Consider the following 19,008-nt stretch of genomic DNA (forward strand, 5'->3'; position numbering starts at 1 on the left):
TAGATGTGGGATTTGAACCCAGGTCCTCAGAACCTCTGAACTCCAGAGCCAGTCTTTTCCCACTCTACTATCAATACAGCTTCCAAAAATCAAGTTGAAATCACATGCCAGTGAGACAGCAAAATAGACTTTTTTTTTCATTTTTGTGCTCACATCTCTAGTTTCCAAACTAATGAATTATACAAAATTGCTACATTATAGTAGGTGCTTATTAAATGTTTGCTTGATGGTACCACTTCCAAGATGGCTATTTGCAATACTGTTCATTTACTGTCTTTGTGGACTCTAAAGATTACAGAAAATTGCCATCTAAAATCAAAAGCAAACATAAATACCAATAATCTATTTGCTGATTCTTATCAGGTTATGCCCAAGGAAAATAATTGTGCTTGTGATAAGCTAAGTGAAAAATTACATCTGGGCACAGGGGGAAGTGTCTGTTCCCTTGCTGTGAATAGTATTGTGCCATCAAAGAGCCAACACTTACTGCTTTTTGGTGGTCATGTTAAAGACATCATGTCTCTTTGTAGGCCAATTAAGATAGCACCGTAATGTTAAACGAGTTCCTACACCTGCAAAGAGTCCAAAAAGCTCCTTGGCACAATTAGAGCATCATTAAGATTGAACTTAGCATCCAGGAGAGCTCATCAAGAGCCAATCAGAAGTCAAAGTAGAGTGGCCACAAACGCCGATTTTACCATGCTCAGCAAGCCTTCTTCATCAGGTACTTAGTACTGCTGATAAAGGGCAAGGGAGAGGAGAAGGGCAAGGTATTTCCATTGCTAATTCCTATGTGAAAGTGCCTTACTGTTTCTCTACAGTCATCCTAGCTGGTAGCAAGAGGAGAGTTATGAAGTAGAAAGAGCTCTGAATTTGGAGTCCACAAAACCAGCTTGTAAATTCCAGCTCTTTCACTTAGCACTTGTGTGACCCTGGGCAAGACTCTTTCCCCATCTGGGCCTCCGTTTCCTCATCTATAAAATGATATTAGACTCTAAGTTTACTTCTAGTCCTAAGTCTGTGATCTGGCAATCCAAAAGAGAACGTATGGCCTGCTCCTTTTTAGACAAGAAACTGGGTACTTGGACCCTCGAAGAGGTTAATGTTGATGGGGTCATCATTCAATTCATCCAACATTAAGAATCCATTGAGTACAAAACCTCAAGAAGAACAGAGACAGAGCTACAAGGTCTAGGATTAGAATCCTTGTTCTAATGGCTCTCACAGTCTTGGAGGAAGATATGATATGCAAATCCCTATAATGAGGAGCATCACCTTCTTTGTTAGCTAACAAAACATTACGTGAGGTCTGAGGAGAGGAAAGGTTGTTAGAAATGGAGAAATTAAGTTAGAGAAGGTTTTGTAAAGGAGAAGATAATTGAGTGGTACTTTAAAGGATGAGTAAATTCAAAAGGATGAGTAGAATTCAAAAGAACAAAAGGATACTACTCCCCCCACTTGGGGGGGGGCAGAATTCAAAATTGCTATGATTTGACATGGTTGTAATTAAACAAATTACAATATTAAGTATTTTCATTGAGATGTTACTTCTGCACACTCATACCAAATGGATAATACTGATGGAAAATCCATCATCCTGCCTCCATTTAATCCCTACAGAAGATTCTGAATTTCTCTAAGTTCTCGAGACAAATGCAAAGATTCTTCAACTTTGTCTTCAAAAAATGCAAACTGGTATCTTGTGCAGAAATTTGGTTCTATACCTGCCCAGGTCCAGGCCTCTAAAACTGACTCCCATCTAGCAATGTATGCAGTCTGTATGAGATGCTTCAGCACTTTTCATCATAAAGAGAGAGATTTCTCTAAGGAAATCTCAGCCTCTCAGAAAGGCTCATTCATGCATGACTGACCACTTCCTTGGGATTTTAGTTCATCTTTCCTCCTCTGTACATGTTGAAATCTTTCTTTTCCTTCAAGGTTCACAGATATTGCCCCATCCATGAAGTCCTTTCTGCACTTGGTCCTGTCTCTTCCTACACCCTACAAGCTGAATTTGCTCCTTCTCTCTTCAAATATTCACGGATTTCTCAATGCAATTCAATAAACATTTATTAAGCTCTTACTGTGTGCAAGACATTGTGCTCAGCATTAGGCATAGGAACACAAAACCAAAACCATTCCTGCCTTCAAAAAGCCCACCTTTCATTCTTTGTCCTCAGCCCATTTTACCCTGTATTATACTTATCTCAATCCATGTCACCTTCCCCCTATTACATTTTAAGTTCCCCCAAAGAGAAGGACTTGGATTGGTTTTTTTTTTCTTCTTTAAATCCCTAGTGTCTAGCACAGTACTGGCAGTATTCTCACTGATAAAATGGGGACAAAAATAGCAAGTCACTGGGTTGTTATGAGAATCAAATGAGATCATATTTGTAAAGGGCTTCACAAAATTTAAGCAGGTACTATTAACCTGGGGTCTGTGGATAGATTTCATGGAGTCCATGAATTAATATTTTGATAATTGTATTTCAATATCATTACTTTCCTTTGGAATCCAACATATTTTATTTTATGCATTTAAGAACAGTGATCTAAGTAGGAGTCTATAGGCTTCACCAGACTGCCAAAGAGATCTGGGATATAAAATGTTTAAAAACTTCTGCTTTAGAACAACCTACACCTGGAGTTATTGTTTTTAGGTGTCTGCTGAATTGAATCTTCCCAGATTTATCCTTCCCATTCGCCTACCCTCCCCCCCACCTCAAAGTTGACAATAAGCAACCGATCTAACAGTTGGAGATGTGATTATGTTTTTCTTTTATAAGCTTTCTGTATTCTAGCTTATTTATCTTAAATTTTTTAAAAATGCTTTTAAGAGATTTATATATCTAAGCCCTTTCTACATAGCTATACATGCAAATGTTCGTTGTATTTCTCCATTTCCTGTCTTCAAAACCAGACACCAGTAAAGAAGATTGGTCACCTGAATTCAGCCTTTAAATTTAAAGGGGAAGGAACAAAAACCAGGAAAACAATATCTACAAGGACTACAAGAATGTAAACAAAAAACAACAGAAGGAAGTTGAACTCTTAACAATCATAATGACTAACTTTGGTCCCAGAAAACATAAGATGAAATATAACCTTCCTCCTCTGACCTGACAGATGAGAAACAAGTACACACTGTTAGTCATGGTCTTAATTTGTGTTGGTTTTGATCAATTATTTTTCTTTGTTATAGAGGAGAGGTGGAAGGGACTATATCCAGAAATTACTGAGAGAAAAATAACAACATGCCAAAGGGATAGTACCAGAGGATGCTCTCTATACTGCTAATGTGGCACAATCCGAGTCATCCTTTGCAGAAGTGACATCATCTCTCTTTGGAGAGGGCCCACAAGGGTGCCCTGCCCCCACTAGGCATCTGATCACCCTGGTAAGGAAGAACTGTGGAAAGCTGGTGCCAAGTCATCACCAGCAGCATGACTCTGTGGGTAGGGAGCCTCTGAATCAGGGGGTATGACTTTTCTTTCCACCTCCAATACAAAAGAAGTCAAAATTATGACCCTGTTTTTCTTTAGGCAAAATTACTGGACTAGCAACAGTTTCATTTCAAATGTTCCTCTATAACATAGCTGGTTAGGAGGTTATTTTTAGTGGTCTTTCAAATTTGGGGGGAATATGGAAAGCAGTTATGCATTAAGAGGAGGGGGAAAAAGAGCACCCTAGCCAAAATGTCAGAGTTGGAAGATACCCCATTCCAATCTATCTCGCACACCCACACTCAAAAAAAAGAGTCCCCATTCATTATAACACAATTTAAACCAAGGCCCCACAATATAATTAGGGCTCTGTAGAGGGCGAGATAAATGTGCCACCTACCATGCATCTATACCATATAAAAATGGACTTAGCCTTATTCAGTCATCCAAACGTCTATTAAACACCCACACAGTGCAAAGTACGATGTTAGACACTGGGGGAAGATAACAAAGTCTAGGAAACACACAAGCATTATCCTTTCACTCAACTAGCCTCAAAGACCACCTTGGCACCCAAGAGTAATTTCTGCCCTAGAACCCTCATCTCCTGATTAGTGACTGCCCCTCTTTGATGGACATTTCAAGAAAGCCCCAATTACCAAGCTTTTACTTCACTCCTCCTTCTCCAGACTTCTTTTTCACAGCAAGGGGTGTATCCTTCGCCTTCTCCCTCCCCCACTCCAGTCTGACCTCTCCAGTTCCATCAATTGAACTCTACTATTTACATAATCCAGAAAGAAACAATCAACTCTCCAACTGTCCCACCCACCATACCCTCCCTGGCTACCACTCCAGTAACTGCTTTATCTCCTTCTTATTAAGCCCCTTGAGGATGAAGACTGATTTTGCTTTTGTGTTTGTTTCTTCCACATTTGGCCCAGTGCTAGGCCCAAAGTAATTTTTTTTAAAACAAATGACTTTTCATTCATTTATTCATTCCAGTTTTCTGACTACAATAAAGTCAAGCTGACTCAGCTGTTATGACAGGCAAAATAACTAGAAGTGGTCTGGTTATTTTATAACACTCATATGCTACATGGCACACTGGATAGAGTACCAGGCCTGGAGTCAAGAAAACCTGAGTTCAAATCCAGCCTGAGGATGACTCCTAGGTTGGGAACCTGAGACACTGGGAAGATAGTGTTGCCCTCGAAGTAATAGGGAAGGTGGGAAGGAGGGTGAGTTTAGAGAAAAAGATGATGAGTTCTGCTTTGGACATATTGAATTTAAGATGTCTACCAGACATCCAGTTTGAAATGCCTGAGAAGCAGTCGGAGATGCGAGATTGGAGGTCAGCAGAGAGGTTGGGGCAGGAGAGAGCAACTTGAGAGTCATTAGCATAGAGATGGTCATTAAATCCATGGAAGGTAATGAGATCACCAAGTGAAGTAATACAGACGGAAAGAGAAGAGGACATCAGACCAAACCCCGAGAGACATCTATGGTTGGAGGGCTGTGATCTGGAGGAGGATCCAGCAAAGCAGACAGAAAAGGAGCAGTCAGATAGGTACGAGGAAAAAAGAGCAGCATCCTGAAAAGCCAGAGAGAAGAGAGTGTTGGGGAAGAGAGAGTGATCAACAGGGTCAAAAGCTACAGAGAGGGGAGCAATTTTTAAACAGTTAGCATAAAATATTAACAGAGATAAGTGCATCATATTGAAATTACTTTACTAACCTGTCTAGGTAGATGTCTTAACATCTATTTACAGTGTTCTACTTATAATATAACTCCATGAAATAAGCATTACTCACAATAATCATTGAAAGCTAATTATATCCAAGGGGAAAGGGAAATCCTGCTAACACATTTTGTCTTTGTTCACATTATTCTACCCTTCAGTACTGCTTTGGATCTCTGATTTGGTAGCACTATGAGATCTGCCCTTCAACGATGCTAATTATAACCCATGGCTGCCCATCCTTTACAACTTTTGTCCATTTTGTCCTCCTGTGAATCTGTCACAGGAGTGAAGGAGTAATCCAACCAACGTGATGGGGGCTTTCTTCTCATTTCCTTGACATAGGGTAGAAACTAGTGGGGCATACCATCCTTTGATTATACCTAATTTTTTGTTACATGACCATCTCATATTTTCCCAAAAATATTTCTCTTTTGACATATGTTTAATACAATTCTTCCTGTATCATACCTCATTTTTAATGTTTGCACCTGTTCATTCTAACCTATGTGCTACAAATAACTAACTGGCTAGATAAGAGCACATTACTATGTACTCATGATAGAAACATTAAAAATTGTATAAAAACATTATTATTATTTAAGAACAGACCAAGAAACAGTTAAAAATCTCACTTCTTTTCAAAGACATATGAGAAATCAGTTTGCATTAAAATAAAGGGAGCAGTTTTTAAATTTAAAAAAAATATCTGAAAAGTGTGTTGTATTTAACCAAAGTTGTAAATGAAGATATGCATTTAAAAGCTTTGCTTACAGGGGGGAAAAAAACAGTCTAATTTTCAGTAAAGAACTGCAGCTGTATATACTTCCAGCTGTATATTGTAGTAGCTCAAACCAAGCTAAGGTGTTGCCCAAAAGAAGCAACTTTAATTCATAATAAAAATTCATAATAATTCATAATAATACAAGAATAACTTGTAACTAGAGCCCTTTGGAGTTCCAGACCCGCAACTTTAACTGCCCAATGAATATCTCTAACTGAATTTCCCACCAGCAACTCAAAATCCCAGCATGGGCAATACTAAGCCTATAATATTTTCCCCTAAATGTGATTTTCTTCCTAACTTCTCATTTCTGTTAATGGCATTACCATTCTGGGACCCAGACTGGAAAGGCTCTTCATCAGTTCCTTTTTTTGCCCACATAATGAATCACTAAACCCTATCAAGTCAATTTTCATTTTAATTCCCTCCTGTCTGTTCCCACTGTCATCACCCTAATGCAGACCTTCATGAGTCTCTTCCCTGAATTATTACAACTACTACTTTAACAAATTATTAATTTGCCTCTAACATTATCAAATATTAGTCTGCCTCTAACTATCACCTTTCCAAGTCATCATTCACAGATGGCCAAATTTATCTTCCTAATGCATACCTTTGATCCTCCACCCCAACTGTTCAAAAATGTGCCACCATTCCCCAGTCCTGAACAAATGCAGAACCCCAACCCCTCAGCTTCTTATTAAAGGCTCTCCAGGATATTGTTCCACCTGCCTGGCCAGCCTTGCTTCATGCCACTTTATGGTACTCAACATAATAATGTTCCACTAAACTGGGTCACTCCTGTTCCTCACACGTGTCCCAGGCATTTCATCTCCTGGCTTTTTCTTGCCACTCTCAACATCTGGGAGTTGGGAATGTTTCTCCCACTAGTTTTCATTACTTTGTTGAAATTCAACATTTTCTGTGAAGTTTTCCCACCACTGCTTTCTCTACCAAGAAGGACATCTACAACAAAAATGGTTAACAGTGTCCTGAAACCCAATATAAGTAAGGAGTTGGTAAGGTAACACCTACATTTAGCTCTGTTACTAGAGAAGTTAGACTCATCATGGCTCCAGAATATGGTGAAGCTGATGCAGCTCCCTCAGTTAGTGCTAAGGCCATGAAAAGCACCAGAGACTGCTGTAGAGAGCTTCCACCAGGGTGCCATTAATAAGTATGTTTAAGGAGGAAAGACAATAACTGGCTGTCAATGGTGTCTTAAGGCAGTTTGGATTGAACACAGAATGATTCAGACATAGCTAAAACTCCCAGGAACCTATTGTCAAGGTATGTGTCTACATCTCTTCCCTGATGTACCAAGTGGCAAAGGTAGCCAAAGGAGAATAGTATGCCTGTGTGCCCCTTCCTTGGGCATCTTGTGATTGTCTGGCAAAGGTGGGTAACACCTCTGGTGCCAGGAGTCAGTTGTTCTATGGGATTCAGTGATAAGGCTATCAGTCTTCAACTGTGAACCAAAGCTTCAACTCTGAACCTGTTAATGTGAGGCTCTGCCCCATCATTCTAAGGGCATAATTGAGAGCTCAGACACAGCAGCTTAGCTTCTCTCAATGAAATTAAATCACCTTGCCTGGAAAAACTACGTATTCCAGAGAACTGAAAATTGTTTGATTATTGCCCATGATCTGTCATCTTTGAGGGACTGTGGCAAATAAAAGAGACACAAAGAGGAGTAAACACAGTCCTGATTTTCAAAATGGAAAAGAAGGCAGATTCTTCAAATTATACACAGGCCAGTAGGTTTGGCACCCATTCTGGAGGGAAAACAAAAACACTAGAAAAGATTATTCAAGATTGGTTTGTGTGTACTAAGAATGGAAAATGTTAATTATTCTGAACCAGGATGGGTTCATTGAAAACTAGTAATGAAAAAGTAACCCCATTTCCTTTTGTGAAAGAGTTAATAGACTGGCACACCACAGACACAGTAGACTTGGGTTTCAGCAAGACATTTAACAAAGCCTTTCCTCATCTCACCTCCGATGGTTATGTAGCTCCCCTGCTTAACTGCCCCCTCCATATACACTTACAGATTATGTCCCCTGGGAGCCAACTACCCCAAGTTCAAGGCATTCTGTGGGTATAAACTACTACAACTACAACTCATGATCCCCCACCAGAGCATTTCTCTAACAGGTAGCCAGAGAATACATTTAGCACAAAGCAAAGGCATTTAGGGAGATAGTATGTTAAGAGAACCCCCCTACACAAACCTGTTGCATACTCTATCACAAAAACACACAAAGTGAATGGAGAAAAGTTGATGAACACATAAGACCACACTAGTAGAGAGGAACACATATAGGAAACAACAATAGCCAAGACAATTCACTTCTCTCTAGCATTACAAGATGGTGGTGCTCTCTTCCTCCTTGTGTCTACTGGACAAATGACTCACCTGGTTTCCTGGCCTATTCCTCTCCAGCACAGTTGGCCACAGCTGACTCTCTTCACTCCCAGAAGTCACATTCCTCAGAGACACCTTCTACCTTATCTACCCCTGTCTCTATTTTTAAATGTCCACCAGGGACATGGTTGATTCTGGCTATACCAGCAGATATGGAGTTAGCTGTACTTAATTCCATCAATTTTGATTAAAGAATTTTTTTTACTTATCTTATTTCTGTTATCTGCCCTTTGTCTTCATGATTATGTCAATTCAGGGTTGAAGGATCTTCTCTCCCAACTAAACTTACTACCTGTGTTTACACAACTTCTCTGGGCCTCAGTTTCCACATCAATAAAATGAGCATAGACTAGGTGGACTCCGATGTCCCTATCCAGGTTGAAATCTATTTACAACCTTGTGGATAAGATTTGTTTTTGTTGTTCAATGGTGCCCAACTCTTTGTGACTCCATTTGGGGTTTTCTTAGCAAAGATATTAGAATGTTTGCCATTTCCTTCACCAGCTCATTTTACATATGAGAAACTGAGGTAAACAGGGTTAAGTGACTTGCTATGGGTCACACTGCTAGTAAGTGTCTGAGGCCAGATTTGAACTCAGGAAGAGGAGTCTTCTTGACTTCAGGCTGGTATTCTATCCACTGTGCCACCTAGCTGCCCCATGGATAAGATGTAGGGAAATAACAATGGACTTAGAGTTACAAGTCTTGAGTTCAAGTGCTGTACTTATTAGCTCTATTACCTTAGGCAAAATCATTGATCTTTTTGATTCTTATTTAACTCATTTGTAAAACATAGGGCTTAGACTAGACTGTCTTGGGTCTTTTCTGACCAATATTCTAAGAAAGATGTGGACTTAATGATAGTAACTGGTTGAAAGACATAAAGATATCAATTGATCAAATGCTAATTTAACTAGAAGTTTCTGGGAGAATGTTGCAGGGCTATGTCCTTCAACTTGTGTTGGTCAGCATTTTTTAATCAATGACTTGTATAAGGACACAGGTGATTAGCACTTCCAATTTGCAAACACCACAATTTGGAGAGACAACCAATAAACTTGATGGCAAAACTGACACCCAGAAATATCCCATCAGGTCAAATCTAAAAGAAAAAAAAAGATAAAACAATGCAGTCCTATGTTTGGGTTAAAACAAAAGGAGCTAGACAAATGGAAAATACTAAAGACAAACTAGGAACCAAGTAATATTTAAAAAAAAATACCTGGGGGTTTTATTAGACTTGCAAGCTCTGGGAGTCAATATGATGAGCAAGACAGAAAAGCTTACCATGAGCTTAAACCACATTAATACAAGTATAACATCCAGAACAGGACAGGCAATTTGCCCTGACTAGACCACATTTGGATTATTCTGTCCAGTCCTGTATGTCATACTTTAGAAGGCATAGTGACAAATTGGAGTATACACAAAGCTGGATGATCAGGCTGGTGAGAGGGCTTAAAATCATACTATTACCAAGATAGATTAAAGGGACAAGAAATGCTTATCTGCAAAAGAAAAGACTTAAAGGGAACATGATTGTTGTCAAATAGTTAGAGTGTTGCTACTTCGAATTGAGAATATATTTGATCTGCTTGACCTCAAAGAACATCAAAGGGGCTAATGGGTAGAAGTTACAAGAAGGTAGGAAAAATTACAATTTCATAACTATTAGAGCTAAGCAAAATGAAATAGTCTGTCATATAAGGTTTTGAGCTTCCTTTCCCTGGAGATTTTTCATGAAGTGGCTTTATAACCAATGATTAGATATCTTGAAGAAGAGATTTATGTTTCAAATGAGAACTGGACTAGATGGCTTTTGTATTCCCTTCCAATTCTTACATTCTATATTTCTAAGTCTTTTTAGATTTTCCTAACTAAAGGCTGTCTCTCTATGTTCTGAACTCTTACAACTCTAACATATCTGTCACATTGTTGCCTTGTACCTGAGTTATTTATACCTGGCTTTATGCCTCAACTAAATCACAAACTCCTTTAAAATTGGGACTACATCTTATTTATCTTTGCATTTCCTTTAGTACCTAGTACAATATTTTGCATACAGGGCACTGAATACATGCACTTTCTAAAGGATTGTGATTTAGATCCAGCCTAACCACCTAATTTTAAAGGATATGTAGATAGAAAGTGACTTGCCCAAGGTCATATAGGAAATAAGAGGTAATGGAGCTGGGATTGCAAAGAATCCTGCCTCCACATCACGTGCTTTCCCCACTTCATCATATTGTCACTCTTGAATTGAGTTAAACTAATAAACTACATTTACCTCTAAATGAAAGTTTCTAAAATACTTGATGATTCTTGAGTTTTGGCCTAAGCATTTTAGACTTTGTTTCTACAATATTACATATGCTATTCATCTACTTTAGTTTATTAAACAGAGGTTGGTCTGAAACATCACAAAATCACTATCTATAATACTACATTGATACTGTATTCTGAGAGCTTCCATATTCAGTAAGATGCATTCTTAAAATGGCTGGCATTAATGGAGAATTTGCTTTTCATCTTAACAGATTAGGCAAAAGAATCCTGACTGGGCTTCACAATTATATTCTGTATATATAAGCGTCAGCAGAAAAGCTGCCTGTTTTTAAATTCCTTATTAAACCTTTATTGTTACCAACTATATGCACAAGATAAGTGTCATGGATTCTAGGGGATTAATAAGTTCCTGGGAATGTGGCATTCTAAAAGCCAGCACCACAAAGATGGAATAGGTACAAGGGCATGAGGGAGAGAAAGGAAGAAAGAGGAGCCAGAGAATCAGAAAAGAAAAAAAGAACAGAGGCAGGGAAAGATCAAATACCTCCATATATTCTCTATCTTTGTAACATTCCAGTCAACAGTGTCTTATCCACCTTTGACAGGTCACAGGGAAATCACCTTTGGATAAGTTGGCCACTGTCCACTCTATCAAAAAAGATTTATTAAATACTCACTGTGTGTGAGGCATTGTGCTATGTACTGGGGATACAAGGAAGGGTAAAAACAATCCCTGGTATCTGTCTCACTGAACCCGATATTCGATTCAATAAATATTTAGTAAGCACTATGTTTGCTGCTGAAGATAGATAAAAAAAATGAAAATAATTTTCAAGGAATTTAGATTCTCTGGGTATATCTTTTTAGATTCTCTACCTCTCGAACTATTCTTCTTTATCTCTCAGTCCTCTATTCTTTAACTAAACTTTACTAGGTTATACACATACAATACATCTCTTTAGGGTCAGGCAACCACAAAAGGCACTAGCACATTTAACTAAAGATCTCCAGGGTAATCTAGAGAAAAGATATAGCCCATCACCCTTGAAAATTTCTGCCAATTAACCTGTTTGGAAGCCCACCAGCCTGTTCAGTGGTGGTCAGCAAAGCCTGCTAAACAGCTTCCACATCCCAGATGGCATTCACACTTGGAATGCTCTCCCTCTTCATCTGCACCTTCTGGCTTCCTTTGAGACTGGAAATTAACTTCATCTTCTGCAAGGTGTCTATCTTGATCCCCCTCCCAGATTGACTCCCACTCACTGTATGGATTTTGTACATACATAGTTCCTTGAATATTGTTCCCCTCCTTAAAATGAGGGCTTCTTGAAAGCAGAGACCCTTTTTGTTCTTTCTTTATAACCTCCGTTTTAATCGCAGTGCCTGGAACATAGTAAGTGCTTAACAAAACCTAGCTGACTAAGTAAGACAGACACTCAAATCTAGATTTTTCCAAAAAATATCTCCATTGACCTTGAGGGATGTTTTTAAACTCCTTAATCAATATTAATGATTTAAAGTAAGTTTAAAAGCAACAAACACCTCTTTGAGAGAAGGGAAATTTTCAAAAATCAAATAATAGGGAGATCAATTCCAAGAAGGCTGAATATAATCTACTTCATAGGCAGAGATTTTTCACCAATCCCTCCTCCTCCCAAAAGACTGTAGATGAGTTAAAGCCAGATAACTACTTAACTAGATACACTTACTCAATGTGGCCCAACACAAAGTAAAATATTCTATATAAGGGATCTTAAACATGGCTGAGTTTAGGGAGACTGATTATCTGAATAAGGTTTTATTATATCTTTACTCAAATACCTTAATAGAGTTTCAAATCTCAGAAGATAAACAAATTCACTAACAGATTTGCATAACAACGTACAGCTAAGAAAAGTACCAAGATATAATACAGAACATAAAATTTGATGAAAGCAAAGAATTAAGGAGGTTATGATGAATCAAAAGACTGATAACTGTTTCCCTAAAATTGAGAACATGATTATGACACGTTAATTATACACAAAGCTATAGACTAGGGTAACTTACCCCAAGATGAGCTTTCAAACAAGAAAAAAAAATGGGTTTTTCCTACATTAGGAATAATAGCTTAGACTCACTAAAATGACAGGTACATATACCTCATTTTCCGGGGGATAAAATGGATGTATTACTAGAAAGCTGCAAAAATCAATTTTTAAAATTTGAACCATATTTTAAGTATACCAGTCTAGCTCAGCATTTTTAAAACATTGCTTTTAATGCAAATAAGTCACATACACAAGAATGTAATCTTTCTAAACCCAGATATTCATATATTGATTTACTTATAGTAGGTTACCTGCATGGAATAATTGTTATTAGATTAAAAATCCACTCTATCTCCAGCATGATACAGCAAAACCCAAATTCTAGACTGTGATAGCAGGCTGTGAAAGTTGGCATCAATATGCTATTTTTTACCTGGGCTGCAGCCAACCTAAACTACCTAGAAATAAAAGAATTGTTGCTAAAATGAACCTTCAGTCAGGAGGAATGCCATTTGAAGGGTGTACAGGTTTTAACATTTGCACTCACTTGCCATTTGCTCCAGTAGGAAAGTGTGTTTGGTTTATTCCGAAGAAGCAAGACTGCATTTTCTTTGCTACTAATGCCCCTTGCCATAGTTCAACATACTCTCAGAATAGAGGGTCTCTCCTACTGGAATAGTAGTTTCATTTTGTCCAAGTGTTGATTTGTCTTCCAATATGAAATGGTAAAAAGATGGAAGAAATATGCATGAATGTAAGGCAGAAATTCTCTGAACAAATGAACAAAGACAGTCTCTTGCATGCTTCTGTGGCACAAAAATGGGAGGTACTTATTATATAAACTACATATCTTGGGCCTCATTAGCCTGAGCAAATCCAATCTTGGTAGAAAAAGCAGAATGAAACTTTCCCAAAGAGAGACGCTTCTACTTTTTTAAAAGAGCAGGATATTAACTACTATTTCTTTCACTATCCCAAAAAACTCTTAAAAAGGAGAAGAGTGTCAAATCTCAAAGAAGACACAACTCTGAGTTCTATTCTCCCTATTTTTTATTAAAATATCCCATTGGACCCAGGTGATTGCTTGAGGACAACAATTAATACAACTCAGGCATAAAATATTTCCCGGCAACATCTTTGTCCCACACAAATCACTGGAACTGAATCCTCTTTGCCCTTCAAAATAATGCGAAGTCAAGTTTTGACTCTAACTTTTTCTTTGCTGTCACCATAGGAAGTTTGGAATTGTGGGTGTCAGAAGAGTAATAGCCGGGGCATCTGCTCATTCTATCTATCACTTCGGTGCACACTACAAGGTCACTGGAGAAGAAGAGACTTTGCATCATCTCTTCAGCTCCTTTCAGGCACATGGGGGAAAAAAAAAAGGATCTCTCAATACCCATTGGCTCATAGGGTCCAGGCCGGGGCCCTGCCTTTTCCTTCCCTTCCCTCCCTGAACCCTTTCCAGCTGCGCCAGAGTGTGGGAGTCTTGGTGTCAAGCAGGGAGAAAGGAAAAGGCGGGAAGCGTGGGGACCAAAAATCACGACTCCTAAACCACAGCAGGGTGGCAGCAGCAACAAACTGCAAAGGGAAGAAGGATGGATGGGGAAGGAGGGGAGAGATGCAGGCTGCAGTGCAGAGCCCAGCTTAGCTGCCATCACCCCCTCTCTCTCTCTCCCTCTCTCCACCTGCTCAATAATGCAAAGGATGCTGCTGGTGCAGCCAGCAGAGGGAAGCCAAGGACTCATTCCCTACCTCTCAGCACCCCTTCTCCACCTGGATTCTTCCGAGGATGATGCTCGGTACCCTCCCACCCCACTCCTCAGCTAGAGGGAAAGAGACAGACCTAATGAAGGAGGGAATGAGGGTGGAAGAATAAAGCAGACCATACTCGGGTAGAGGGTTGGGGAAAATGTGTCTGCTCCCTCCAGTGATTCCCGGGGACTAGAAGCCAGCATTGCCCTCCTTACCCTCAGGCCAGGCCAATTCCCAAAGGCTTTTATTCAAGAGCTCCAGAGTCAACCGAGAAGTACCTTCCACGGCACAGAGCCAATCTCTAGGTGATGAGGGGAGCTAACAAGGGGTGAAGGGTCAGGGTAACCCCGATAGGCAGGGCAGCAGAGCGAGCGCAGGGCTTCATTCGCCGCCAGCTAAATCACCTCTCCTCCTCTTTCTTGTAGCTTAGTTTCGCAGCAAAGCTCAGTCTGAGCCAGGGTCCTCCTCGACCCTGTCTCCCTACCCAATCACTGCCCCCACCCCCGGCTGCTCCCACAGGTAGCTGACGCATCCTCACCCCCAGCTGTCCCCTTCCCCGCCTGCATCACTTCTCTTCCCCAAGAGCCCCAGGGACGCTTCCAAGCCTCCAGGACAGCTCCGGGACAAGGGACAGAAACTGGGAGCGGAGGGGATAGACAGTGCCGTGGACCGTCGGACCAGCAGCGAGCCTAGCCTGCTCCCTCGAGTCCGACCCCAGCATCATCTTGTGCTCCAGTGCCCTTTACCTGAGTAGCCTTGTGGAACTGTTTCTTCAGCCCAGCCACAGACATGGTGGGAGAATAGCCCGGGATGCGCTATGCTGCTGCCTGGGACTACTGCTGCTGCGGCGGCGGCTGCGGCTGCTATTGCTATTGCCTGGGGCTGCGGCGGCGGGGGCTCCCGGAGCTGGGCGGCTGCAGGAATGCGGTGGCTGCTGTTGCCTGATCCCAGGGAGGGGGTAGGGAGGTTGGTAGGGGGAGGAGGGGCGGCTGCTGGTAGAGAGGGAGAAGCGAAGCAGGGGAGGAAGAAGGGAGGGGGAGGAGGGGTATTCTCGGCGAGCAACCCGCGAGTTGCAGCCAGAGGCTCTGCCCGCCTGCCTGCCTGCCTCCCTCCCTTCCGTCCTTCCTCTGCCTGAGCAGGTTATCCGAGGCTCTGCTTGGCGGTGCAGACAGACACACTGACGTCAAGAGAAGAGTAATCCGGCCTCTTAAAGGGGAAGCGGGAAGCCCAGCCCCTGCCCTGGCCCCCGGCCCCGCCCCCAGCCCCAGACAAGGAAGGAGCAGGTGTGCTGCTTGCTGGCTCACTCCTGCTCTGACTGGGACCCCTGGGCTCACTCAGAGGCATGGATGTGCGCACACAGGTACACACACATGCATGCAGGTACACACAGGCGCAAACAGAGGCGTAAAAACAACTGCTGGTACTGGGCGTAAACACACTTTTGCAAAGATTTTGAGGCACGACTTTCGGGTCCGAAGGCAAAGTTCACTTTTCGCTGTTTTTTAGCGAATATTTTTGCTCCTCTGGTCCTTGGAAGTCGTACAGTCTGGGTAGGAGGTTAGGGGGAGCGTAGAGTTCTTGGAATCCAAACAGCTAACGCTCAAGCGAGCTGCTCCGGGATCTAGGTGGCTTCAGCTACCCTTGGTTCCTATTTTCACTTTCACTTTCACTCCCAATCCCTCTCCTTCCACCTGTTTTACTGGCATTATGTCACATAGCTCAGCTCAGGTGTTTTATGTTCCAGCCTCCGTGAATTTGCATGCTTAGAATGCGGATCCACCTCAACTCTTAGGATGCTCATTTTCCTTAAAAGGTCAGCTCAGCTCAGGCACCCCCTCCTAGGCAAAGCTGTCTCTTGAACCGAGGGTTATTAATATTCTCTCCCTCACTTTATTTTGTACTGTGTCTCTCCAATAGAAAAAGAAGTTTCTTGAGGGAAGGGGTTGTTTCTTTTGTCTTTATATCCCTAGCACTTAGTACACTGCCTTTCCTGCACATTGTAGGTAGGTTTCCTCATTTGTGAAATGAAGGAGATTGAATTAAAGGGTCATTGAGGTCCCTGCTATCAGGCTCTATGATCCTATTATCCTGAATCTGTATCCTGAGGAAGAAATTTTGAATGCCACCATGGGTTGTAAATTTTTATTAGTCAGAAAGAGACGTCAGAGATCATCATTTTACAAGTGAGGAAATTAATTTTTGATTTAATTCTATAAGCGTGGATAAGCACCTACTAAGTGTTAAGGACACTAAGTGCTAGGCACTGAGGACCGAAAGACAAAAATAGTTTTTGCCCTTACATTCTACTTCAGGAGAATACTGCCTATACAGATAATTAGATACAAAATTTATACTAAATAAGTCAAAAATATTTCTGGGAATGGAACCCCATATAGGAGTTGTAATAGGAAGGGCTTTAAATGCCTACCAGGAGTTTGTATTTCATTCTAGAGACTACTGGAGGTACTATTGGAGCTTCTTGAGCAGGAAAGTGAAGTGCTTTACTCTTTACTTTTCTAATATCAATATGGCAGCTTTTATTCCAGGTGCAGGAATATCAATTGCAATACTCCAGGTGAGAGGTGATTTTAGCATGCACTAGGGTGGCAGCTGGATGAATGAAGAGATCCAGGCCAAGGTGAGAGGTACAGAATCAACAAAATTTAGCAACTGGGCACAGTGAGTGAGAGTGAAAGGCTAAGGATGATTCCTAGGTTTTGAATCTGAGTGACTGGAAGAATGGTCATGTTTTCTATAGAGATAGGTAAATTAGGAGGCAAAGTGAGTTTAAAGAGGAAGATAATGACTTGCCCACAGCTAGTTCTACATGGCTACTGAGAAGCCCATCTGAAATCAAATCCAGGTTTCACAGATGACATATCCGAGGCATCTTTCCATTGCATCATTCTTTGGTGCTGTCTTGTACCCTTAGTGCCCAACCAAGAGAACATTTCCTGTCTTGTTCTGGAATGTAACCCAAAGCTTATCCAGGAGGGATAAATAGGGAAGACTACTTGAGCTTGTCTTCTTCCAATCTTGACACTATATCATTAGCTTTTACCTGAAAACTTTTTCAGAAGAGTAAAGCTGAACTGAGGCTGTTGCTGTCTGGATTTTATGTAATTATGGGCTAGGAAAGTATGTGCAGGTTCCTTACTAATATAGACATAAGGAACTTACCATTTATCCCATCTCCTGGCTTGGAGATTGTTGTTTTGCTTTAAACAAACAAACAGAAGCAATGGTAATGGATTTTTAATAATAATCTATCCATAGTCTTATAACCCAGCCAAGGTTATAATCAATGGAATATGTTTGCAAGAAGGCTGTCCTGAAATAAGTGCCATTCTGTGGCTGGGGAAGAGTGAAGTTACAAGGGAATGAACTCATGGCAATTCACACTATAATCATGAAAGCAAATAGAAAGATATGAGAGAGGTGAGTCACGTTTGGGAGGAAGGGACATATTCTAAAAGGCATCACCTCACAACTGTAAGTCATAATAGCGTAGATTCAGGGACCTTGTACATCCATCTTGTTCAACCCTCTCATTTTACAGTTTAGGAAACTGTGGATTCTTCCTTTCTTCTACTTGTATCTAGGCTTACCCTAAGTCCTCTCCACTGTTAAGACCTTGGGCTTCCATTGGGCATGCCTCTCCCTCCCAGTGCTTAAAAACATTTGACTTTCTTTTCCAATTTAAAGTTGCCTCCTCCAGCCTCAGACCTCCTACCAAGTTCCTATTTCCAAACTTAAGGTATTCCCACTATATCATTCATGGGCAGAATTAGGAAAACAGACACCTATGAAGCCGATCTTTAACAGCTCGCCTTACCTGCTTTACCTAGTTCCCTGTATTTTTGGACACACTTGCTTTCTAGAACCCACTTAACAATTTTTCAATACCAGACATTCTCTAAATAGATGTAACACTTCTTTCACCTGTTGTGCCTTCCCTCTGCTGCCCAGAGCAAAGGGGCTTTGGGGTAGAGAGCAATAGAGGAAGTGGTCATAGACATTACACAAAGCCACTGCAGTAGAAAGTCACTTTGCTCAAGGTTAAGGAAAGACAAGAATACTAGGGCAATGGTGATGGCAATCCACTTACATGGATGGATGCATGATGGACTAGCCAAGACAACCAGACAGACAAGATCAGGGAAAGCACCAATCAATCTCATGTGTTCCAGTCAGTATCAGATTTCAAGTTCCACACTTAGGGCTAAGAAAGAATCTAATTTCAGAATTTCTGCATCTCCATCTTAATGGTCCTACTGGAATTACAAACTGAACCTCCTGTGGAAACTGTTGTTTACACACCCTCGTATGTTTAAAGGCATGCAACTGTGGGAAACTAGAACTCAGATTGTTCATTTCCTCAAACTCCTGGGTCATATCTGTCTTCTGGCTGGGTGCTACCGGGTCCCAGGAGGCTCGCAGCCACTCACTAGCCATTTAATTATTATGTATTTTTTCTCATTACTAAGAACTATGTGCTTATTCATTGATTCCTCAGAGAAGCAAATTACCAACCAATGCTAAGC

The 19,008-nt window shown here is 40.9% G+C and overlaps 1 protein-coding gene across 1 annotated transcript in view; it reads right to left on the reverse strand.

Moving 5' to 3' along the window:
* SH3GL2 (SH3 domain containing GRB2 like 2, endophilin A1) overlaps positions 1-15,648 on the reverse strand; it is a 241,175-nt gene extending 225,527 nt beyond the window's left edge. The window contains 1 exon segment of the mRNA XM_021002245.2: positions 15,211-15,648. Within this exon segment, the coding sequence (XP_020857904.1) occupies positions 15,211-15,255 (45 nt within the window). The 5' untranslated portion in view covers positions 15,256-15,648.
* Between the last annotated feature and the right edge of the window lie 3,360 nt (positions 15,649-19,008).

Source organism: Phascolarctos cinereus, unplaced genomic scaffold (assembly GCF_003287225.1).
Source record: "Phascolarctos cinereus isolate Bilbo 61053 unplaced genomic scaffold, phaCin_HiC Scaffold_4;HRSCAF=312, whole genome shotgun sequence".
In the NCBI taxonomy this organism is placed as follows: Eukaryota; Metazoa; Chordata; class Mammalia; order Diprotodontia; family Phascolarctidae; genus Phascolarctos; species Phascolarctos cinereus.